Source organism: Falco punctatus, assembly GCF_963210335.1.
Source record: "Falco punctatus genome assembly, chromosome: 8".
Lineage (NCBI taxonomy): Eukaryota > Metazoa > Chordata > Aves > Falconiformes > Falconidae > Falco > Falco punctatus.
Genome location: NC_137588.1, coordinates 41,443,641 through 41,470,544, shown reverse-complemented (window position 1 = coordinate 41,470,544; position 26,904 = coordinate 41,443,641). Strand labels below are relative to the sequence as shown.

Below are 26,904 nucleotides of genomic sequence, written 5' to 3'. Positions count from 1 at the left end.
CTGCTGATCTTGGAATGACATTTTATAACGGGAGGATGTGAAGTTTATTCAGTCCATGAGGTAGGAGGATTAAAAAGCACCAGTAGATTTTAGGTGCAGCTTGATCCCATTAAATATAGTGATATGCACGTTGTTTCCTGGCACTCACATGAATCATGAATAAAGTGTTGTAAATGACAGGGAGAGAAGCTGCAGTCCTAGCTGCAACATTGTTCTCCAGTACAGCCAGGAAGCAAGACTATATTCCCAGTGACATTACAACAATAAAATCTCAAATATTAAATGTATTTAAAGAACCAAGAATTAGAATAAATAAAGATGGGTCTGATTAGCTTAAGATCCTCCTCCTCTTGCGCAAAACTTTCTGAGGAATTTACAGTGCTCCAAACAAATAACTGACAGGAGGATTCTCAGTGAACATTAGACTTCAGCAGGTCTGGACTCAAGAAAACATTCAGACTGAAAGAAAGGAACTCTTAAAAAGTATTTGTTGCTTTAAATTAAGAAAAATGTTTCCAAGCGTGAAAAGTTCTCAAGAAATAAGAAATAATTAATTGGAAACTCCAGACATGACTAAAACAGAGGTAGCTTTAATGCTGCTTCAGACTGAGGAATTAAAACTTAAGTTCAAAACATATGAAGAATGATTTATGTTCATCAATTCACAACAGTACACTTCTCTTAAAACCCGTGTAAACAACATACAGCATCTTGACAGGATCTTCTGAACGGATTTGCTGATACTCGGTTAGGAATTTCTTCTGATGCTTCATCTCACCAGTTTTATTATCATTACCAAGTCTTTCATTTGATTCTTTACTAAGTGAAATCACAGAAGTGAAAGGACTTGGAACATCACTTCTCTGGATGAGGAAACCCTGACAAAATTCATTGAGTAGTTTCTGATTCATTTTACAAGAAAATTATGGTAATAATATAACTGATTCTGTGCTGTTCATGCTGCTTCCCAATCTTCTGACTTCAGACAATTACATGGGTGGCTGCTAGGCCGTCCACAAGATGAATTTATATATCTTAGAAATAATTTTACTCTAAAGGCCTTTTGAGTTCAGGACAATGAGTTAATTAAAAAACAAATTGTGTGTAGAGAACAGGAAAAAACAAAGCAACAATCTAAAAAATAAATATCTGGAAATAAGGAAAATAAAGATAAGACAGGAAACAGGATATTAAATTTCAAAATAATTGGAACGGTCACACAAAATGTTGAAATGGTGCAAGAAATGAGAAGGAGCAGTTTACATAGAAAAATAATTTTAAAATCTTTGGTAACAATGAATTCTTCATGTTTTTACAGCACCTGTAATCTACAAATAGTCTTCTATTATACATGTAAGTATATTTTATAATTTATTTCCTAGTGTACTTTATTAACAAAACTTATATAAAAGCAGAAAACAAAAAGTCAGACAGATATGAAGGAAATGTCTTATCTGAAGAAACAGATATCTGAACTGGGTTCTAAAACATGTTTCTTAATGAGTGTATCTCATTATTCTGCTCACATAATACCAAATTTTCCAGATAAGAAGTTTGTTTTTCCTTGGGATGTTGTATTCTTTCCATCACTTGACTTTGAAGGTATGTCTATAGTTATATATCTAATTTGAAAACCACCAGCAGTCACTGAGGCATCTGTCAAAAACTTCAAGGTCATAACATTGCCTGGGGACAAGAGAAAAAAAACCACCAAGGGTTATTTTTTTGGGTGACATAAAAATGTGAAACTTCAGAATTATTTTTAAAGTGGTGTTGCTTGCTTGCTTCTGAGATCTTTAGAATTATCCACCTGATCTGTCTGCTTCTAAGCTATGGCCTGGGAGGATGATACTTCCATTAGCCCCATGGAAAATCGGGCAGATTTTGATCAGTTTTATTTGCAGAGCCTAGAGGTTGATGAAGTTTTGCTGTAGCCAGTGCTTTCTGCAAAGCATCCCCTGTTCTGTACAATGCTGCTTTGCTTCATTCTACCTGTGAAATGTCATGCTTCATGGGTGAGACACATCTCGCATACAGCCTCACACATCTCCAGGTGACACAGGGGTGATGTTGCTAATCACTCTCCCATGAGTGTCATTTGCTCATCTCCACCAGGCCTATGTAAACTGGGAGGTCAGGGATGGCACAAGTCAACTTTTCTGTCCTCTTTCTGCTGATGACAGCTGTGGGCTGGCATGAGTTTCTGCACAGACTATCCAGAGACTATCCCAGGGGATGTGGCTACTTCCTTGCACAGGTAGCCCCATGTGATGTCTGTGCTACAGCAGCTTTGCGACGCTTAAGCAAAAAAGAGGTAAAAGTGGCTTTGGTTTACATGTTACCAGACCTTGACCTGTGGTTTAAACCGACCCAGAGCATTATGTCTATAACCAGCTTTGGAAGTGTTCTTGCAATCTTGAAATGGGAAAAATGGGTGCATGAACGTTGTGTGCATAAGTAAATCCTGTCTTTACACACGTCTTTACGTCTGTGTGAATTAACGTGCGCCGGTGTACTACCTCTGTGAGGCCAGCAGGATGCACCCTTGTTATCTTCTGACTTCTTTTACATTTAATTAGAAGTAATTGCATCGAAGAAAGAGCAGGCTGGCAGTTTTGAAAAGCAGTTTATGACATGCTGGCCATAAAGCAGAGATTGTGTCTTTGGACATCTTTACCATACGCTATTAGAAAGTAGGAACAAATGGTGAATTTGGCTGATTTTTACTTTTTTTTTACCATAAAAGGTGCAAATATATTACCTGTGCTAATGATATCATCTGGTAACTCATCTCCACAAAACCTGGAAGAAAACATAAATGGTCATGACTAAACGACACAGCCAATATGCCATACCCCAGCCATATGGGGACCTGTGCTGAGAGGTGGCTCTCAGGCCGTACTCTCCTTCGGAGCTGTGGCTAAACTGGTTATAGGTATTCAGTGTATGTAATTCTCTCCTATATGTTAAAGCAATTGCCTAAAGAATTTTTGTCATTATCTTACAGTAAGGCTTAGGGGAGGGAAAAATGCAGGAAAAATTTTTCAATATATGCAGGAAATCAATGATGCAAAACAAGAGCAATTTAACAAGGCACTACGGAAAAGAACAATGGCCCATGGCTAAGAAAGGAAGCGCATTGTCAAGAAAAACCTTTAAAATTATCTGTAAAGGCAGAACAAATAGATTATATCTTTGCTTTGCTACACATGATTTGTAGAGAGGATGTGAAAAGTAGCAGGAATTGGGAAGGTATTTTTATCACTTATTCTGGTTTATTTTTTCTTCTGGAAAGTGGAGGCACTTCATATCCAAATATGACTGCTAAAGGACAAGCAAAACTATGACATCAAAGAAAAGAAAATGAGAATTAAGCAAAGAGGGGAACTACATCTAGTAAGAGAGATGATATATAACACTTGTACTGTTCTGATACTATTAGAAATTATTTTACTTCTGTAGTGAATAGTAACTTAAATATATTTTTGCTAACAGCTTAACACCCCACCTCCCTCCTTTCAATTAAAGCAAATACAAAATACTGTTTTGAGATCGCTAGGAGTTCTTCCTGTAAAAAAATAGAGAATTAAGATTATCAGCTAACTAAACACTGTTGCAGCACTCTTTCATGTAATTTAAGAAAGCAGAAAAGGGCAAAGCACAATTCTCTGAAACTCTTTACAGGCCTCTGTTAATGACAGTAAATTGCCAGGCAAGGTAAGTCAGGTACTGTTGCTTCAAGTATTATAAGTGTTTCAGAGGTGCTAATTGGATAAGGTAGTGCAGTGTTCTTCTGAAGTAATATTCTGGGGGGGAAATTAAATAATTTGATTCTTTGCATATTAACACTGGAATTGCTTTACCTGCCCACAAAGCCATTGATATCATCATAGCTATCATAGATTTCCAAGTAATCAGCCATACAAGCAACGTCGTCTTCAACATCAAACTCTAGAAACTGTAGATGAATACGTTGTCCATACTTTACTCTGATATGCCAGTAGCAAATTTGCTCATTTTCATACTCATTTGGATAGCCTGGTGACTTAAAAACATGTCTTGAATCCGTGAAGACTCCACCACATTCTTTTCCTAAGCGAAAATAAAAACATCAGAGTTTTCAGTATTCATTCTGGATACGCCTATGGTTTAAATCTTTGTGCATTTTGACCCAGCAGATCCATAGAAAATCATATAGGAACACCCAGCGTGATAGCACTTTTCATATATTTAAGTACTCAGCATTCACAAGAAATATCAGTCATTAGGTTTTGCAAGCAGATATTTTGGAGGCAGGAAGCAAGATCCCAAACTCACTGAACTCAGAGGAAAAGCTTTCATTGACTTCAGTGGATTTTGGGCCAGAGCAAAGCGTTTTATGTAAAAGGCATTTGGGGTTTCTGGCAATGTAAAGCTCTGAGTTTTACAGCTGGACTTGCAAGTCACCCTAGCATTTGGTGTCATCTGTTCTTCCTCAAAAACCTCTTGAAAGTGTGTCTTCTACATAAAAACCTGTAAAGGCTAGTGATCACATACACCACATTGTACTCCTGTTACTGCTGCAGCTCTTCACACCTTTTGGGCGAAAAAACACTCATTCCAGTTTGTTTCAGTTGCCCTTTGAACTTTACCAGACAGTGGGACCAACAAATCTGGGGACCTCACAGTGCTGAGCTTCAGGATTTGTCCTAGTTCCCCAGGTTCAGACCTGGGGGAGAGGGAGGTAATTTCTAAGGGTGATTCTGGGCACGTGAGTTAGGAACCTTAAGCTGGATAGTGTGTGATGAACCCTCCTAGTTTGTACATTATCCATGAGTCCCAGTCCAGTACTTTTCAGCTCCAGGTCATTGCTAGGTTAGATGGACATTTCATGCTAAGCCTTCCACAAGTCCCTCCTGACATCTTTAGCTCCTAAAGAGCATCGGTTCAATCATTTGTCCTTGCTCACCCAGGCTACTTGTCTCCCACCTGCAGACAGACAACTCTGCCAGGCTTTGTAGCAGACTGTCCATCAAGCGTGAATACAAACCCTTGTAATGGCTGAGACTCTGCTGAGTCTTGGCAGTTCCGTTTTCCTTTTGTCTAACCAAACACTGCATTTCAAAAGTAACTACTTCTCAGTCCAGAGGAGAAGGCTGAGAAAGGAGAAGGTGGGGCCAACAGTTTACATGCAGTTAATAACGAATGCAGTAGTCTCTCTTGCAGTTCTTTTTGAATGCTGAACATCTGTGACTGTCCCCCACCCCACAGAGCTATTTGATTAACAACTGCCCAGCTAACATAAACAAGCTCAAGCCCTGTGAGCAAAAACAAAATGTGCACAGCTGTACAGACGTCAGGGACAACTCCAACTTTTGGCTCTGCCAGGCAGGGTAGTACACTTGGAATAGTAGGAGAGCCAAGCAGTGCACAAAGTCAAGCTTTGCTTTTTTTGTGGTGCCTACTTTTTCTGTCTTCCCTGCTACGTGAAGTGATACCAAGCTAAACCAAAACAGCGGCCATGTCAGTATTTCAGCGTAGTGTGTGGAGGGAATGGAGAGCTGTCCTCTATCTGGTGAAGTCTTGTCAGTCATGTTTGAACCATGTCTCCAGATCTGCTTTGGAGATTTTGCTTTTCTCCATCTAGTTACACATGCACACACACGCACACACAAGGCACTGCTGGGAGCTGGATCTGTCAGGTGTTTCAGTCCCAGGCATGGCATTCATTTTTAGAAGTTGTTCTATCTCAGGCACAAGAGAGAAGGGATAAGGGTTAACACTAAATCTAGCTTGTTTACAGGAAAAATATCTGGAAAATGGTTCCAGTGTTGAACACCTCAGCTAAGTTATTTAAATGAAATTATAGGCTAAATGTAAACACTCATGCAAAACAAAGACATTCACACATCTCATTGGAAATGTTACTTACCTTTTTAATCAACAACAGCCTATTGTTATATTTGTACTTTCTGAAAGGACTTTGCCTAGGCCCAGTTACATATGGTACAATGCTGTGCAGAGACACTGAGCTCTGGGAAAGCCAGATCAGCTATAGGTAAGAGCAGATGGGGTTTGGTGCGCAGCTCCAATTAAAGCTGTATCAATATGCCCCCCTTCTCAGGTATTTTTTGGTATTTTTTTATGGTATTTATGGTATTGAAGCTAACTCATTCAGAGCCTGGGTGCCTTCATGCAGCCAGATAGCATGGTGTGCAGTCATAATCTCAGACCCAAAGAGCAATAGGTTATTTTTAAACACACCATTAGGGTTGTAGCAGTAGGCATCCCATCTCTCGCTTCTGTTGAGGCGAATCCCGTAATCAACAATACCAGTTTTTCCAAAGCCGCAGTTGGCTCCAGCTTTTACTATGGGATAACCGACTCTGCCCTTTGCCATCCATCCAGCAGCACACACATGGAAACCTGCAAGAGGGAGAAAATGAGCCATGGATGTGATAAATCAAGTCTTACTCAAGCTGATCAATTATTTGGGTGCAACCAGCCTAATAGAAATTAAACTACCAGAAAGAACAGTACTTTGAGAGGATAATTTTAAACACAGAATATAAAATTGCATTGTGTTCTCCACAATGTGATTATTGGTTCTTCATTTGAAAACAAAAATCAAATGCAGATGGACCGTATAGTTTCCCGGGTAGTGAGTTTTAAGTGCTGTACCACCATTTCTAAACAAATTATACATTGGATGAGTTATACAAGTATGTTCTTTGTTTCCCTTTTGAAGTCATACGGATTTACTCAATCATATCTTAAGAGTTTGCAGCACTAAGTTCTGAGAATGAATAAAATACAACATACAAAACACAGCTAAGAAAACAAAGTATTTACTTAAAATATTTTCAATTTAAATTTAAATACCTGAAATACCTCAAGTATTTCTTGCTAAACAAACAGATCCTGCTAATGCATTTTGTGGCTAACAACTTAAAAACAATAGCCAAAGAATGCAATGTTATCCACTGTCTGGTAGAGACCAAGTCAGTGTTTTCACCGAGACGAACTGGAACATATTTGTGGCATCCTAGGACTATGAGCTACTCAGAAGAGACAAAAGTACCCTTTTTACATGTGCGCTAGTGCTGAGAGCCAGCTTCTGACTCAACGGCGTAGCCTGCAAATGTCTAGAACAGGATATTTTCCATTGTTTTCCCAATGCTCTGAATGAATTAATGATTTATTATTAGAAGTCAAATAGAAATACAGTAGAGGCTTCATTCTGCTCTGCTTTTCACTCCAAGCACATCACTCACTCTCTCTCAGAGCAAATATGGCTGGAATAAACATTACGAAAACATCTTGACTGATGATATGAAAAATAGCAATGCACGTTTCCTACAGGAGCTCCCTGGGGATAAACACTTTCCTCTGCAGCTCCCTCCTGGGTGCTGTAGCTGGGGAGGTACTGTTGCTTCCCAGCTCAGCCCGACAGCTCTCCCCTGGGTGATGCTGGTTCCAGGACTGTGCTGCACCCAGAGCTCAGGGGGATGCGTAGCACTGTGTGCAGATGTTCTCTCTCACAGCTCCGTAGGTAGTGCAGTCATGCTGTTACTGAGGAGGGAAACTGCATGCAACTTGGGCAAAAATCCAGGGAGTTTAGAAGTCTCTCAGTCCCAGAGTTCATAAGATTCATGAAAATACAAGACTGGCAACATTATGAATGAGCAATGTGAAAAGCAAACAGACATTTTTTCCGAACCTATTTTTCTCGCTGCCTCCAGCTGCTGATACGTGGCTAGATGTCCTCCCTCGTATTCACAGACTGCTTTTGCTTCTGCATAGGTGAGCTGGTACTTCCCAGAGCGCGACTCCCTGTGATACACTCCGGCTGCTCGCTCTGTGGGACCAAAGCAATTAGATGATTTCAGTATTGTCTCAGCTGGCCCACCTTCTGCGGTGCTCTCACCTCCTCCAGCAGTTTCCCCAAGGCCTGCACTTTGAGCTACTGTCCAGGTGAGAAGAGAAATAGAATGTCTGGCTGGTAGCTTTGCCAATGGAAAGTGTCAGAAAATATGTCCCTCCCAAGCCAAAGGCATGTTTTGGCAACCCAAAGGTATGATTTTGTGTGGGAGAAGTTTTGAACAACAGAGCTAGTCAGAGCTTGGTGAATTTTTGAACAACAGAAAATCAACAAACACAGGAAAAGACTCCCTGAGGAGTACTCAGAAGGCAGTAGTTATGGGAACGGTCGGCTGGTGTCAGCATCACTAATTCCATGTACCCTATCTGACTGAGGGGAAGCTCCTTCTGGATTGCTATCACAGCATTCTTTTGGATCTAACTTTAAGTGCCTTTGTAAGATGAATCAGAGCTTTGTTTTGAATCTCCAGAGAAGTTAAGTCAGAGCTACTTGGACAGAGGAGAGGCAAAAGTTAAAGGGAATAAAAATATGAAATAAAAATATCTGAGCTTGTGTCACAAAGGGCAGGACCAGAACAATTGCTGGCTGACATTTTTGCTATGCAGAAAATTAATACACTGTCTTCATTATTGGTTTATTTGCTGTTGCAAATACAATGTAAGGCAGGTTTCCAGGGAAACCTAGAAACTGTCAGTACTACTACAAGTTTTGTAATCTTTTCATGTTGCACGTGTCTGATGCCATATGCATGGAAATCTGTCTCAGAACCAATCTGTATATCTAATCCGAACAGCATTTTTGTTCAGATCTGTCTTATATTTAGTATAATCTTAGAGAAACGGCTGTCTGTAGCTATCACTAGTCAACATGACTGGAAAAAGGCACAAAACAGGAAACATTTTTTACAGTAGTTATTTGTACCATGGGTAAAAAAAGAACGTCTTTTCTAGGAATGTACTTAAAATCAGTAGTTTTGGCTAGGGTAGGGTACTTTTTAAAAAAACATGGTCACCACTGAATTGTGGTTAGCAATGGTGAGATCCCTTACTAGATAAAGAATAATGTTTGCCAATGTAGTTTTTGGACCCACAGTCACTGGCCTCGTGCCCAGTGAAGTAAATAATGTTGCTGACAATAGTCTCGGAAGACTGAGAGCCGCTTTCTATAACATCACTGGGAATATCACTGGCATGGGCATTGGATAACATATATTCCATGGAAAAATCTTTATGAAGAAGCCAGGTTCATTGCAAAGAAGAGTCATAACAACTAACCACTGTGGAATAATGGTATGTTATATTAAAAAAATATCTATTTTAATCAAAAATGTATTCATAGGAAGTATAACTTTTCATTCATTCAGTAGTCTGCCATGTCTAACCTGGTAAATCCACTCACCACTTCTCTACAGTACAATTGTATTGGATTCAGTATGCATACACTGAAAATCAGTGCTACAGAAAATACCCCGCCATTTAGCATCACTGCACTCAGGGGACAACCTGGAATTGACATTATTGCTCACTGCAGCTCACAGGGAAGGCAACTGAAAAGTGAATTGAAAAACACAGCCTGTAGTCCCTGGGATTAGCTGAGCTGCCCCACTTACACTGAGTCAAAGAGTAAGGGCAGCTGAATTCTGCCCCTTCTATAGTCACCTTTGCAAAGGTGACCAGTCACAGCAAAAGGAAGAGCAGTCTTAAGGCTTATTGTCAATTATGTTAGCCAGTAAAAGCCCCCATCACTCTGGCAGCCACCTTTGCAAGACCCATCCTCCTCCTTCCCTAGAACTCCTGCTGGATGTAGTACCAAGGATTTGGGGGAATCGTCACTGCTCAGAGTTATCGCTCCTGAAGCTGACAGTCAAAATTTATCATTTTTAGTTGTTCTCCTGCCTTTTTCACTTGGCAATATTGTTTCCAAATCTTATCCATCAAAAGTTATTTGCCCCCCACTTATTGATGCTAAAATGTCACTATGGACAGGCATCGTGTTTTTCAGACTATTGCTGGAAAGATCTGCTCTTCACAGTTTCTGCAGGGGCTGCTCTACCAACAGCGGCACCACAGATTCTTCATGCAACATCCTGGTGGGTGGTGTTACCCTGCTGAGAGCAACCACTGATCCGTATCTCTGTTACTCCTTTGTAACATGACAAAAGTCACCTTTGGAAAGGCAGACCACACACGTACTCCGCCAGGCTCTGAGATTTGATGCTTGCTGGGTGTGTCACAGTTTAATGACACAGTATTCTGTAACAGTATATCCTAATTAACTGATCAGATCTTTCCAGGGCATTTTTTCCCCCTCCCTCTTAATTACATTACAGGCTGTGCAGAAAGATAAAAATGCATTGGCCAAAACAGACCTAGCATTGTACTTATGAACTATTAATATATATTTACATATTAATGTATCTTAATGTATATATCTGTATATACATATATACACATATTCACAGTCATACGTGAACACACACACACGCACAAATTACTATCAGTCTTCACAGAGGCAGTATCATGGCCAGGTAGATAAACCCGTATGAAATTTTGTTTTCACTTGCAATACAAGTGCGTGCCTACCGCTGTAAATGTGTACCATTCACATACCATGGGGCCAGCACTACAGAGTACAACGTGTCCCAGCCTCAGCTGGACATCTTCTCTGATGGAGGATTCTGCCTGAAGGCTGCTCTCGGTCTGACCTGCCTGAAATCTCCTCTGCCTGGTCAGGAGCGAGGACTTGTTTGTCCTTTGCATGAAAACCTGGATATTGGGGCTCGTGTCTCAGGGACTTCACCCACTTTTCTTCTGAGGTTCTTACTCAAAAGGTCACGGCTGTCTGGACATGTTTCTTCCAACTCACATTGCTTAAAAACTCTCCTGAAGCCCAGAGACAGCAGGATCCTGCACGGACAGTGACCCTCTATTCACCCACAGCAGCAGCAGATGGTAAAATGTAGCCAATCTCTTCTTGTAGCACAAGCAGAAGCAGCATGAAATTTGGCCTAATAAAGTACCCTCAATATGCATGACACAAATCCTAATACTAAATAAAAAGAAATGTTTAACTTTTAAGCAGAGGATGGCCATGGCGTGGCTAATGCACATGGTTGTACTTGGAGCACTCCACCAAATGGGGTAGGTACAGCCCCTAAACCACACTGACACATGGTGTGTGCACGGGCATGAAATTCTGAACACAAAGAGTGCAGCAGCTGTCCTGGGAAACCTACTCAAATAAGAGTACGAGCATCTTTAGGCAAGACTGTTCCAATCCTCTCATCAGTTTACACTAAACCTTTGGTTATAATGTGCTTGTGTCAAAACCGAGCAACAATAAAATTTCATTCACACAAGAAAGACGTTAACAGGAAGGTGATATGGTTAGCTGCAGCAGAACTGCATCCTTTCTGAGAAAACCAGATGTTTTCTATCAAGAAAAAAGGTAAAAGACAAAAGCATTTCTAGACTGTCAGTAGTTCAAGAATTTATATTTGTGCTAATGATGTGTTGAGGAAGAAAGGTAGAACGGAAAACTCCCTTCATTTTCAGTTTAGTCTTGGTAATGCTTTATCCGAAGAAGCAGAGATAAGCAAAGCTTGGATGGCACTGCACACTCCTAGGTTTTATTCAAGGGAGGGAGTCTTGCTTGTGTATACTGAGTGTGAGTTTGAGGTTAGTTTTACTGTTCAAATTACACTTTTTCTTTTTTTTTAAATACAAAGATGCGTAAATTGCATGGTCGTGATTTTGCCAATTTTTTTTTCACTTACATATGCCACTGAATTCCATTGGTAATTCAATTAACTGCACTTGAGGTTTTTTCAATGGTTTTATTACTGTGGTTACACTAGATGGTGTATTTCTAAAGGCTTCCACAGAGTCCTGTCCTAGAGATAAGAAAGCAGAGTGGTTATTTCAAAGTTGCACACTGTGCTTCCAGATTTGCATGTTTTTGTCTAATTAGAGCAAGCCATGATTTTTTACCACAATGGTTTATTTTTATTTACTCTCAATGGTAAATGCTAAAGGTGTAGCAAACCAGAATTTTCTTATGCATTCCAGCTGACACCTGGTTTCTTCATTTTAAAGAATGAGAAATTTTTTTTCTTCACATTGACTTCAATTCATAAAATTGCTCAAATGATCACTTGTCATCACAAATTCACATTTATGTTGTAGAAGCCCCTAAAGGCTACATCCAGGGTGGCTGGTTGCCGCAGTCATGGATACACCACTATTTTCAAGTAAAACACCCAGTACCCATTCTCTGTCCATGAGTGCAAGTGGCATGGTGTGAGCCTGAACCCTCTTCCCCCTCATCAGGGTGGTCTCACCGAGGGGCAGTCTGTGCCCCAGACCTCCCTGGCACTGCATTGGAGTACTCTTTAGAAGACCACTAGGTGACTGAAAGCAAAACTGCTAGGGAACACGAGAATGGTTAAACCAGAGACATGATGTGCGCACGGCCACATGCTGTTCACTTGTGCAGGGACAGCAGCCAGCCCGTACCGGCCCGCTACAGATAAATAGGGAGCCTGGCTCAGCAAGCCCGTGTGCTCCCTGCCCTGACCACATCCCTTCTCTACAAGAACACGCATCACAGCCTGCTGCAAATTCAACTTCTCTGCCCCTACTATCAGGGCTTAGCACAGCCTCAGTCCTACTTATCTTTAGTGTCTCCTTATTGTTATTCCAGCCAAGGATACAAGCTTTGCTTCTTTCTCACACAAACATTTTCTCTGTCATCCTTTTTTTTTTTGGAACAGCAGCCACTGGAGCTGGTGCATGAAGCTGCCAAGTGGTCCTCCCTTCGAGCTGTCCCCCACCTGAGCACCTTCAGCAACTGTGGGACACAGCAAGCACATTTCAAGTTTAGAAGGAAAGAGAAGTCATAAAAAAGGTGCGGTCAAATGGAAAACAGTATAGATTACTTTTCCTTCTCATTTATGTTACTGTTAGTTTACATGGTCCTCAGAGAAGGGACTGGAGTCACGTGGTTGCTGCACCAGCTAATAGAGATAGCCCCAGTCCCTCATGGAACATCTGAGCACAACATCAATGTGGATTGGCTACAGGAATTCCTTAAAATCCTTAAAGAAATACACAACACTCTAGAGAGGATAAAGGAGTTTGTAAGCATTTGTCTATAAAATGGAGAACTTGATGCATATTTTTGTTTTGGCATCCTTTACTTGACTATACTCTGAATACGTTTTTCTTTTGTACTGGATAATTATAAAGATCTATAAAAGAACTCTAAAAGCTATTTAAACCTACTTGAGGTATAAGAAACTATTCCCATAGAATGCATTTTCTATAGTCCTTTTGAAATTTCTCCACTGTTTAATGATGTGAGCAAACCAATGGCCAAAATGTATACATTTCTGTACTTTCTTAGAAACCTAGGAAATATTATCGCTATTGTTTCCAGATCATTTAGTTTCATATGTAGGACCCCAGGCATCTGAAGTATGTTCATGCAGAAAGTAATTCATTCCTTTGGCAAATGTTTCTCTTCATACTTGTATTCCTTCATTAGAAGCAACTGTTATTTAACGCTGTTTTCACTTTACCTCATGCTGTACGAAAATACATTCAGATGAAACATCCCATAACTACTTTTTCCTGCACTTCAGAGTAACAGTAAAAAATAGTAAGCTCGTAAGGACAAAACTTAGTCATGCGTCAGATAAAATTATCAACAAATTCAATGCAGGATTTTTCTCATATTAATGCATAGCTCAAGTTTGAATTGCTAGGTGCTTATCTTTACACTGTTAGACAAACACAGTGACTTTTGCAGCAAAACATTCACAATTAAATTATTTCTTACCTAACCAAATAGAGTTATGCAGCACTCCGTCCTTGAATCCCCATGCTTGAGCCTTGTCCCACAGCAGGGCAGAAAAGAAAATTAGTGCAATCATCTCTTCTGAACTATTAGGCTGTAAATATTTCCTGTTAAAACACTCAGGGTAACCTCTGCTAGCAGCTGGCTAGATCCTATTGGAACATCTGGTAGCCAGATCTTAAATAGTGCTTTCAGCTGTGAGGTCAGCAAGCCTGCTCCAATTGTGCTTGCTGTAGTATTATTACACAATTAAATGTGATGTCTGCAGTCGTCCATGTGACTCACTTTTGGCTCTCTCGATTCCCAGCGTGTCCAAGAATCCATTCTATCCCTCACTACTGCAGCACACATGAACACTTTTCAAGCCAAAGACTGTTCATTCTTCAGCACTCACTGTCTTCAAATTCCATAAAACAATAAAACTAATACCCGGGTTTTTTTGCTTATAGCTTTTTTAATCACACCAGTTACAAGACCAAAGAGAATCACACATACAACCTACCATTCTCATTTAAACATTCTTTTCTTTCATATATAATTCAGATTTAATTTCACATTCGACCTAATCAATGAAAAAACGTAAGGAGAATATTTTGCACTGGCTATTTGAATTCAGTTTCCCTACATGAAATCTGTAATTGCAAGTCAAACTCCCAGATCAGCATAAAACTGCAAGTGTCAAAAACAGATGCTCTTTGTTCTGCAACTGGGAAATAAAGCTAAAATCTTCCTCTCCAAACCACAGTTTCAAATCTGATTCATAGTGTGACAGCTGTCTGCTTGTCTTCCCTTCTGGCTGAAAGGGAATACTGCAGCTGCTGCTTATGGATGAGTGGGAGAGCAGAAAGGGGGAAAGATGAGAGTATGGAAATTGGTCTTGTGTTCCACACTTCTGAGCAGCCATTGGAAGACTCTGCTCTCCAGTTCTGATAACATTGGTAACAGAATTCTGAGTCAGGAGCTACAGAAAAAGATGTGCTCATGACCATGAACACAATCAAATTAAAATAAATGAAAAGGAAAGGGTGGAGGACTCAGTGCCTACTCACATCTATCATACACAGATGACCTGTACCAATGAGGAAGATACTCTTTATCACTCCAGCTTTAACATAAAGTGGAGAATGCCTAGCTACAGTGTATATACACAGACACATACATGTATTCCTCCCACCAGATGCTGAAAGTGAGAGCTGTCAGGAAATGAAGTTGAGAGAGAGCCTTTCCCCTGCATCACAGTAGCAAGGCACCTTCTGCAAAAGTACCAATGTCTTCACCTGTCACTCTTCAGCACTCACTGATGACAGCAAAGCTGTTCTTCCAATAAAGTTCACCTACATGTACATTCCTGTTGCCTCACCCACTCAAATTTGAACCTTCGGTGCGCAGCAGGAGGTGTACAATGTACACGTGTCTTCTTGCTCCTGACAAAGCTCACGTGCACTCTGGTGGCAAGGCCTGGCACTGGGACTTCCCGCTCAGGTATCCCTGAAAGGTGATAACAGCCTACTGGCTCCTTCTGGCTAGCCTGGGACACTAAGGGCACAGTGGTTTATCGTCGTCCTTCCTGCCATGCTAGTGAGCTACCACAGAGCGGGATGCTGTGAGCAGGGATACTGCCGGCCAGTTTGTTCACGAGTCTCCACCATGCTGATCATCCCATCACACTTTAAGGCTCCTCTGACAGCAAACCAAGAAAGCATTCGAGGGACTTGCCTCACTGCATACAGGCAGGAGCCCTATTCTGTTTCTTCTTTCTAGATTTGAGGATTGGTGCTTTATTTGTACTTGCTTTCTACTTTAATGCCCAATAGATTTTTGAATGAGACCTAATTCAATTTTATTCTGTGAAAGCATATAGGTAGAAGTCTGTTGTTTTCTAAACAATCATATCCAAGACCTGTATCTGAGGTGACCTGGGATGTCACTTGTGAAGATGCCAGTATAAACTTTTGGGGGTGGTGGTGAATGGAGGAGAGAGTGCTGAGTGTGTTGCTCTGGAGCATTCATTTCTTCTTAGCTGAAGGAGATTGGCACTCAGCTTTTGCTGGATTGGAGTTGTGACATATCAATGGTATTTTCTGGGAACTGGAAACAATAGAGAGGCGTGAGGGAAGGAATGGAAACCAAAGGAAAGTGAAAATTCAACAGCAGCGTCATTCACTGGTAATCTAAAAGACAAATTACTAATTCAAATGAAGAGAATCCTCTTAGACTGTCCTAAGTTTTCTCCTGAAGGAAGTATGATGTGGATGCCTTTCTCTGCACAGGACACCTTTTCTCTCTGCCATTCCATGCAAATTTCTCTGGATGACATTACAATGTGAGTTGATAGCTTAATGATCTTAGATCAGAGACAGATGTCTATACCACAGGGAACTGTTCTGTTCTGTGGTAGGTGGGTGCCAATCCTACAAGATCACAAAAATGTGTTAATAGTGACTAACTCATGAAAGCAGGGAGTGCACACCAACTTGGAGATGATTTGTAATAGACCACCATACTGACATTCTTGAGCAAGACACTCATGCAGTAGTTAACGAAAAAATTTTTTTTTCCTGAAGTTAACTGTTAATGGCCTCAGTTAGAAAAAGGAACTCCATAAAGGATGTAAAGTATCACACAGTTCTAATAACGAGAGTAGCTGAGAGCATCTCTTGAAGGTCTAATGTTTGAATGAATATATTCCTCCCTGGAGGAACAAGGCTATCTGTTAATAAGTCCGAAGAAATACAATGGCTTATGAATCACAGAATCACAGAATAACTGAGGCTGTACGGCATCAAGAGAGGTCACCCAGTCCTGAAGTCAGGATTCAGATGTCTATTTTAATATCCTCTGAATAATCCCTCAAATTAATAAACTCCATCTTTGTCGGACAGTAACAAAAGCTCTACAGGGTTCAGCATGTTTTATAGGGAAGAGTAATTTGGTATGGTGAATATTTTGATATGGGAGGAAACAACTTAATGTTTGCTATTGTGTTGCATTAACATAAGACATACGCTCCAGATTCAGCCTAGCCATAAGTCTGTGCAACTTGCAATGTCAATAAAGTAACACATTCAGTCCTATACATCTGCCTCCCAAGTGAGCTGGAAATGGAAGTTTTTATCTGCGAATCCTAGCAGAACCTCTCACCAACAAGAAGATATTCCACAGCTGTACTTGAGCACTTTGAGACATTCATCTGACAGTATTTTCTTACGTTTTTTTCCAAGTTTTCCACATTTAAATATATCCCAGACAAATCTTATATAAACTGGGGCGGGGGAAGCTTTGCTTAACTCTTTCCATAAATACACATGTTAAGAAATACTGTTTGAAAGTTATTCTGTTATTTTGACTAGCATTTGAAGTGGACATCTAACATGGTAGTTCTCAAACTGTGGTCTGAAGCCCACAGCGGTAACAGACTAATAGCAATGACAGAGAGAAAAAAACAATCCAGTAGTTTAATGGATGAACCACCGAGGATGAAGGAATTTTTCAAGACATAACAGAAGTGTATGTGTGTCACGAATCTCTTTTGCATTAATTTAAATATTAAGCATCTAAACTTTTCAGTTTTCTTCCATTTATAAATGTTGAAAACAGTGAAAATATTTATAGTTTTTGTACTCTAAGACTCATATATTACTATCGGTGATACAGAATATATCCCAATTATATTGTTTATAATTTTGAGAATGATGCCAATGATGTATTTGAAAGGAAAGGCATGGAGTGAAAGGCCTTTGATTGCGAGTTTTTTTGCAAGAAACTGTAATCTCATTCAGAAAAAAATATTTGGTGGAAAGTGTAGGAAAAGAAGTGCAGGGAAAGAGACAGTGAAAGAATTAAGGTTAAGTTTGTCTTACAAGAAAAAGATTAAAATAGCTGATGTGAAAGGGGCAAATATGACTGCACTGACTGAATTTACATTGTAAGAAATCTGAGCATGGAAGAACTATTTAACCTAAAGAAAGAATAAAGTTAATCCAATGACAGTATCAGCCCATCCCATCCCATCTACAGTTTAATTTAGTCTGAAAAGCAGAAAACAATTTCAAACCATTAAGTCCAGAGAAGTTTTAGAACAGCCACACAAACAGAACACATAATTATTTTGAGATTATGTTTGAGGAGGAGCATAGACTTGATGTTCTTTGAAAGAAGATCACTTCCAGTGCCAACTTATTTTTATCTGATTTTAAACAAATGTTATTTTATTTTAAACTTTTTTTTTTTTCATGAACTGAGCTGTCAAGGTACAAGTTGAAAGATTGTCCCACACTCCAGGACTTCCAGGGAGACCTTAAGAACCATCAGATCCCAACCATATGCCATGTGGCAGAAATAATTACACACGAGTTATTCCTGGCAGATACTTGCATAGCCTGTACTTACGAGCCTGCAGTGGTGACAATCCCACAGCCTCCTGGTGCTTAACTCTTCCTATCATTTTAAATACCTTCATCAAAACAACTTGTATTACTAAAACCTTTCCTGTTGCAGCTTCAGCCTGTTTCTCCTTTTTGCTTCAGCAGACTGAAGTAACAGATTCTTTACTGCCTCTGTAGCAGAAAACCAGTTACAAATGTTACTGTATCTTGCTTCAGGTCTTTCCTTAAAAATAAACAGGCTGTTCTTTTCATCTTTCCTGTAGGTCATATTTTCTAGACTCCTGATCATTCTTGCTCCTCTCCCCTGTACTCTTTCCAGGTGGCCTGCATCCTTCTTGAAGTGCCATGCCAAAACTAAACATAGCACTCCAATGAAACACTGCAGTGTCAGATAGTGCAGAATTGTGTCATATATTTTCCAGATGACATTTTTGGTTTATACAAAATCCTAGTTTGACATTTGCTGTTAGTGAAATTTCCTTTAAAAATAGCAAGTAAGGTTTTAAAAATACCTACTTCATTTTAAAAGCCTTTGACAAAAAGATACTTTAAGTATGAAAATGCATCCAAAATGAAAGAAACCAATGAGATTTGGTAGGCCTACCTAAATATATTAATCTGCTTTTCCAACCTCTCTTTGCTTGTATGCTTTCTCTTTCAGTGAAAGATGAAAAGAGTTACCAAAATGGTGTGATGTGGAAAAGAATTGATGAAACTCTTATATCTAAGTTTTGGGCTAGTGAGAAACTCATTTCCCAATGAATTTACAGAACAGGTTTTCTAATTTGTCACACATTTGTCGTATTTAAAGGAAAGATGGAAAGACTTTCTAATGAAACTTCCTAACCTTTTCTCCTATATGCTTCAGATGATGCAATTTCAGAAAAATTTTATAATGTGAGAACGTATTTGGCCAATGATTTTACTATTTATTGTCACAGTGTAAGTTAATATTTCAGAGAGTGTTTTGTCTTATAACTAAATATTTTAAAACTTACTCTGCTTTGTCTTATAGTCTAATTCTCATTGAAATCAATGCCCATTTTTATCAGCTATATCAATGAGATAAGAATCAACCATTCTGTGTAATGGTGCTTTAGTTCAAAAAAGACAAACAAAAAACTTCATGTGAAAAAAGAACCAACCAAGAACATTTGGGATTATTAAGAGCAGATGTTAGGAGAGTATAATGGTTTCACTTATAAAAAATCTGAACATTTGCCAAGTTAAAATATTTGCCAGTTGAAGTCCTATAGCAACAGTATTTCTAAGTAAAATAGCTGAACCTATCAAAATTAAAAATACATACAGATACAAAATTTAGGAGTGTCTCATGGATGTTCTTCTATGTTTACATTTTACAACTACATAAATATATTTTAAAAATCACAAAATGCTGTAAACACAGGTTTTAGAGTATGATACTGAAGAATAGGTAATATTGTAGGGGAATGCCAAGACAAACAGGGTCCAAAGATTATCAAGAAACTACTAAAAGAAAAAATAACTTGCAACTCCAGCCATTGCAAAGCAAACTACAACAGCTTTTGGTGTGTATGTGAAAATTTTAATATTCAATTGCAAAATTAATGTATACATAGAGTCATACATACAGAATTTAGTCCCTTAGAACCATAGTTAGGAGACTTGAATTTTGTTCCCTGAACACTAGATGTCAAACAGCCAATGTACGAAAAAACATGTCCCAGGCCACCTTCTTCCAGCATTTTCAGAATAATGCTTTTCTCCTCCTGTTGGATACAAGGAGTATTTAGCTTTTTAGCCAAAGTGGATCAGCTTAAAGGGAAACACTAAGAGAGAGTTACCTCAAAATATCTATGGGCTGCTGATTGGCAGATGCCTTTGCAGATAAGCTATGCAGGATCAAATATCCTCAAGCAGATGGAAATGTTGAACCTGTGTTCTGGAAGCTGTTACCCAGCAGTGCCATCACAGAAAAGTCTTCCTGTCTGCTGGGAAACTGAACTGGCTTCAGTGCCAGGAGGAAGATCCTAGGGAGGGTTCCCTGCCTGAACCACGGGTACAGAGACCTGTTCCTCCATGTTCCTGCAGCTGGTAACACTGAAGTCACATCTGACCTCCAAGACAGTTTGGTACCCAGAAGAAAGTCTGCCTACCAAAATGCTGTTTTACCTAATCAACTAAACATTTATGCTATGCTGAGCACCAGAATGTGCTCAGAGACTAGGAAGATTTTGAAGGTATGTACATGCCTGTAATACACACATTTAAAAAAGACCTAATAATCAGAGGTTTAAAAGACAATGTGCTTCTTTTTAATAAACATGTCCATAAAGATATTACTGTCTTGCAAACTTACATATAAAACATCTAGTATTTCCACGACAATAATTTTTTAAAACACAGTATATTAGCTACTTTTACATTGGTGAAAGCCGATTAGAGTCAAATAATTGGTGACTGTTCAACCACATGGAGACAATTTTTGCAAGACTTTGTGTTCAAGCAGTTTGTGGAAGTAAACATTCCTGTAAGCTTGTATGCTTTAAAAACTGGGTAATTCTAAGAAATCCCCCCATGTGTGGAACAGTAGAGATGATTATTCATGCCTACAAATGACAGTTAATAAGCTGCAGTTAATAATCACTTCTCCAGAATGATCCCTGCCCTGGCAACAGTTAAAACACACCAAGTGGACAGAATGAATTAACAACTAAAGATCACACTAAAAATTCACATTACTCACATTACACTTTTGGTAAAATATTGCATCAGTTGTTGCAAAATTGACAGAGTATTTCCCACAAAGCAAACACTTATCTTTACCATTTTAATTTTTTTTCTTTATAATTAAAGTAACTAAGCATTCATAAGGGCTTGTTTTAATCTGCTATGTTTATAATTATTGGCATACATCATAGCAGACATATTCCCACTATTTAACTCTAAGCATCTAATTTAAGTGTGTGAATTAAGAGCCTTTCATTAAGTGAGCCTCCAACAGGCATTCAGAACATACACATGCTGAATATCTGACCACTGGTTTTTACCTGTTTTTCTTTAAATCCCAATCATTTGTCCATCTCATAACAACATAGATTTTAAAATCATCATACCTAAGATGTACATAGGTAGGTAGTGAATTTTCAGAAGCAAAATGCTCCTATGAGTTTATGCACAAATACTTGTGAAAATGTTGCCAGGTACCTAAATCCTTCAGAAAAATTGCCAAAACGTCATCAAAATGTCTCCTGCTCTGTGTTCTTAATGCATTGCTTCTGATCAATATTCCTGTTAGATTTTGGTAGATAAAGGAATTTATTAGAGCTAGGGTAGAACTGGATAGCTCAGGTTTACATCACTCCTCCCTAAACTCAGCACTTCGGAAGACCTGGAGGCCACTGAACTCATCATGCATTTTGTCTAGTGGCTACAGAAATACAGCTTTGTAAAATGCATAAAGAGTCTGGGGACAGTCCTAGAAGCCAGGGCAAAGGAAAATCCCTAAATCACTAGGGGCTACCTGGTCAGGCTCTTTCTTCCACTGTTTCCTTCAAGACTCCTTGAGTCTAATGCCTTTTAATGCCCTGGGTTGCAGCATTACCGCACCACCAGCAGCTCATTTTACAAAACACAGGCTAAGATCTGCTTTCCTATTCAGAAGCACGCCTGCCCATGCCTACTTTGTGCCAGGATGTCCACCCCGCACTAGGAATCCCACGTGGACAGAGGTCACCTGGTTAGAACTGCAGACCAATGCCCTATATCTGGAAAAGGGTGTTTACAGTTTCGGACAAACCTCCCCATGCTGTGTCCTAGGCTGGTTTGCCTGGAAGCTGGTCACCAGGCTTGCCAGGCACTAGTACTGCCTTCAGATATGCGCTGGAGTCAAACCTCGTCACTCTTCTGGGCAGCTTCAGCATTCAGCGCTTCCCAGTTTTCAAAAGCCATCAGCCATTACTTACTCCTTCTCTTCATTTTTCCCTCTACTACTTTTCATTTGCTTTGTTATTATCTCATTTGGTGTGGTATGTTGGATTTTGTAATTGAATACAAGGATCTTCCACAGGGATGTCCTTTGGTAAACCAAATGTTAGCTTACCATCCTAGACCCTGGCATGGCAGTGGCAGTACCTGTCCCTGGTCTTACAGTTGCCTTGTTAGCTCCAGGATAGTCCTATGAAAACCACACACATTAATCTGCTTTGCAGTATTATGCTCAATTCCTTTCTGAAACCCGGTCAGATGAATATCATGATAACATACTCAGTGGATTAGCCTCAGCAGTTATTGCTTAAGATGTCCTTTTATGTCTGCAACACCAATTTCCTACCCTGCTGCACATTCATTTTCTCTTCTCCCTCCTGCTGTCTGCTTCAGCTTCTTAGGAAATCAGTTTTCAGTCTTTTCCTAATGCCATGGTGACTCAGTATTTTACCAGCTTTTTTTGTGTCTTCCTTTATTTTGTTTAGTATGATATATCAGATCTCTGTCACCCATTTTCTAACCTTCTGTAACAAGTTAGGCTATGGATTTGCCTATAGGCGTGGGCATAGTTCACATCCTGTGAGCTCAAGAAAAACAAGCTGGTGTCTCTGATCCTTGCCTTAGGCATGCAATACCATGATTACAGCATTCAGTAGGGTGCTAACTAATATTCTTGGCATTGCGTCATAACCCTGGAAATGCCCAGTTGCACAAGTTGTCTGGAAATGGTTTTATAATGGTATGGATTATTCCTACTCCTTCTGAAATGAGGAATGCTTGGAGTCTTTCCTCTAGACAGTCACTGACAATCACCATCAGCATCTTCATTAAAGGCATGACCCATTAGCAGTCTAGACCTATAAGAGGCAATCCCCAGCTTTTGCAGTTCGTTGTACAATACTAGTACATTTGTTGTACATGTTGTACATGTTGTACAATACTAGTCATTTACTGTGGATAACATCACACTTCCCTCTTCTAATCATTCTATGTTTTGTGTATTTACTGATTTCCCATGGCTGTGCACCTCTGTTTACCTCCCAGATTATTCTGATGTACATGTGTTTTTATGGAGTCGGTGTTCTCCTTGCTTTACTTCTTGTTTTAAAGTATATTTTCTTTGTCATCTTTCTCATTACAAAAGAAAATGGACTATCCTATCCCATAGTAACATTTCTCCATTAAGTCATTTTTACCTGATTGTGGTCTCAGCCTCCTCCGCTTCACATGTTTATGAAAGTGCCCTTTTGCTTTGTTCACATACTTGGCAGATTGTGGCTGATCAAGTTTCATTTTAATTGTATTTATTTGTCCTTGTTTTTCATGTTCTGACTCCTTCATTCAGTCTGCCAGCTCCCAGTTTTGGGCCATCTAGCACACCATTAGAATACTTCACTCCTAAATAGCAATTAAAATAGGCAAAGCAATCCCTCTCTGGAGAGATTAATGGAATTGAGCAAATACGTCCATAAACTATAGTTCTTTTGAACCAACATCATATACAATATGTCAAAAATGGATAAAAATAACTCGGCTAATTGCTGTTAAACGTGCTTAGCAATTCTGAGGCTTCAGCAGCGTTATAGCTGCTGCTGTGTTTCCCTGTTATTTACAATATAATTGATTTGTATTTGTTTGATTTTTATATTGCTAAGAAAGAACTGACAACAAATATTACTAAATACCACTCCAGGCACTGAAGAAAAAAATATCAAAATGGGAATATAAATGAAAAACTAGAATTTCTTGCCACTTGAAGGTGAAAAGATAAAAAGGGAATTCTTGCAGATGTAACGAACAAATAAGACAGAAAGATTTCTTTTCTCAGTGTAAGGAGTCTTTAAATAGTATTGCAATTAAGTGCCTTACTGGCATATGAATTTCTGCACTTAAAGATGTATATACATGAGTACACAATTTTAGAAAAACTTTGCACTATCACAAACCCAGTGTTGCTGATCCAAGTGACAAAACTGTAATCTGCATCTGGGCCAAAAGTGAGATGAATCTTCAGGCTGTAATTCAGTATCTTTAAGTATACAAACTCAGCCTGCAGGAAAAAAAATAATCAAAGGCTGTCCTTGATAGCGTTGCCACCATGGATTACTCTAATGACAATTAGGCTAACTTTTGTTTGCTGCTTTGTTACTCAAGCTTTCCTCATTGTTTTCATATATGTGCTTCCATATACGTGGAATGTGTAGGTTTTGATACCCAATTGTTTGCAGAACAGCTCCAGGTATCTTTTGGAATTGCAGCCCAACATTAGCAGAGTATTTTAAAAGCTATCGAGCTGGCAGTGTAAGCAGGACTGCCAGCTGTCATTCCATGAACTGTATGCTCTGTTCTCTCTGATTATTAACAGCTGCATCAAATAAAAAAATCAATATACCAAATTTAGAGCACTGTAATGAAACTGTAGAGCTGAATGAATCATCTTTCCCCAAAAGCTAGGATGATACAAATCTTACCGAAACTTCACTGCATGTTGAATATCCTGTGTTTTGAAGCAAGACCATTATTGCCTGCAAATTCACACTGGAAAAGGTAATTACTGAGAAGCGTTCATGCAGAGATCCAAGTAAAGAAATAAACCCACAAATTTTCTATTTTCTGGCCAAACATAACAAAGAAAAGATAAAAAGGAATAAAGTTATCTGCGATTTCAAAATAGAAAGTGATTTTCTAGTGAAACAGACTGATTTTGGGTCAATTTTTTTATTTTGTTTGATTTAAAAAACTTAATTTTCATTTCCGTTTTTTAAAAAACTTAATTATGAAATATAGCTATTTTCCAAAATGTCTGAAATGAAAAATGAAATGGCTTAATTTTGAAAGAGTTGAAATGAATATTTGACCTCTTTCAATATATTTTCTTTCTTTCTTTCCATGACTGCTTTTTACCCAAATTTATTCAGTTTTCTCCTCCCTACAACTGTTAGTCAGTTTTCTGTGGTGAAATAATAAAAATACAAATTTGTTCACTGTATTCTAAGGCTGCCTTCAGCTGTGAGTAACATCAGACTAGACATTTTTAATGTTGATTTAACATGTAACCATGATAACTTGTCAGATCTAAAACAGAGTTTCAGGGAATACAAGCCACTTATTTAAGAGCTGGACACAGCAAAGTATCTTCAGCCAGAATCAGTGACATAAAAACCCTGCAAAAACTAAAGAGAACTCTTAAGAGTTTGTAACACTTCATTTGGAAATGAGCTGGGCTAACAGCTGTTGTGTCTTCATCTTCAAAAGTGCACTTTATGTGCATGAGCACAGGAAGAAAGTAAAATACAAGTTCACCCCAAACAATTAAATCCCAGGTTATTTTGAAAAAATAAAAAAGTAAAAAGAAAAAGGAGAAAAAGTGAAAAGAAGAAAAAGTAAAAGTAAAAAGAAGAAAAAGAACAAAAAAAAAAAGGGAAAAAGAAAAAGTAACAAAACCCATGAAATCTTATACATATATACATATACTCTGGAGCGCCTGTCTGTGGAGGTATCCCTGTGGAGAAGGAAGTGGGATTTCCACAGAAGAGTAAGAAACAGCCATTGGTTAATCCTTGGCTTCACACTGAGCCTTTCAATTAAAAAAGAGTAAAAGAAAATGAATTACATATGAATATCTGCAGGCAGGCTATTCAGCATTCTGCAACTTGGGCTCTGTTAAAAGACTTAAGTAAGGATGGAGGCAGAAGTTGGAAAGAGAAGTTGCATTCTCTAAAAATGTGAGCTTTTCGTTTTTACTTGATTTTCCCAGTTAGGTTAGGTTTGTTAAAGCTTACAGAAGATAAGACTTGGAATATCAGTATATAATTTATAAAATTCTAAGGTTTGTGTGAATTGGGCATTGAGGTGAACTGACCAAACCAGTGGTGTTAATAAACTAAACCTAATACATTCAATTCTCATTAACAGTTTTTCAGGGAAAGTGAACTTCCTTCAGCATTTAGAATTCTGAGTTTTTTCAGTAATACATTAAGGCCAAAGCTATATAATACTGGGATTACTTTACTTCCCAGAGATATCCTCTACATAAGCAATTCTCATGTTTTAATTTACACATATTTACTTCTTAATTTATCTCATCTGTACCACGTCTTTCTATTTAAGACAGAACCTTATCTGCTTTACACTCAGTAACTGTTTCCTTCATGAAGAATGGTCTATTTTAAATAACTTTTGGAAATTAAAAAAAGGAGGAAACCTCAAAATCTCTTTCAAAAAGCATTTCCAGAGACTAAGGCACTTATTTAAGCATTCCCCAAAAGATTATCTCAATACAGTATTTGTTCAGAAATCCTGCTGACTCCAAAGTTTGGCAAGAAACGGAAAGGATCTTTTTTTCATACGGGCAATTTCAGAATTGGTCATTCAAGCCAGAGACAGACCAAAGAAACACTTTGCCCTCTGTTACAGTCTATGCCATGTCCAGTGGTTAGCCTGGGACACACCTGGGATCTTCAGAGACAACATTTTTTATTCCTAAGGAACATAAACTATCGATTTTTATTCATTAATCAAATCACATAGAAGCACAGAATAATACTATTGACAGGCACGTCTCCTCTACCCTCTCTCTTACTCTCCTACTCTCATTTATGTCTTCTCACTGTAAAATGGCCTGTACACTGGAATTTATTCTGCCTATATAAACCAATAATCCTCACTAAAAAATGTTATTTGAAAGTATTTCATTAACACACAGTGATCTATAGCCAAAGAACTGGAATGTGATTCAAGCCTAACAACATGTCTTAGATGATTCCTTCTTCATTGTTTGCTTTCTAGCACTCGTGCTGGGACTGTTTACTAAACCACTGCATTGCCTCATAG

At 38.9% G+C, this 26,904-nt stretch overlaps 1 protein-coding gene across 1 annotated transcript; it reads right to left on the bottom strand.

Moving 5' to 3' along the window:
- Window positions 1–570: 570 nt before the first annotated feature.
- On the bottom strand, window positions 571–13,892 carry TNFAIP6 (TNF alpha induced protein 6). Its single transcript, XM_080400096.1, has 6 exons — window positions 13,700–13,892; window positions 7,700–7,837; window positions 6,244–6,405; window positions 3,864–4,092; window positions 2,762–2,802; window positions 571–1,686 (listed from the first exon to the last, which is right to left on the bottom strand). Exons 1-6 carry the CDS (start codon window positions 13,791–13,793, stop codon window positions 1,523–1,525), a joined length of 828 nt encoding a protein of 275 aa, XP_080256222.1. The 5' UTR covers window positions 13,794–13,892; the 3' UTR covers window positions 571–1,522.
- Between the last annotated feature and the right edge of the window lie 13,012 nt (window positions 13,893–26,904).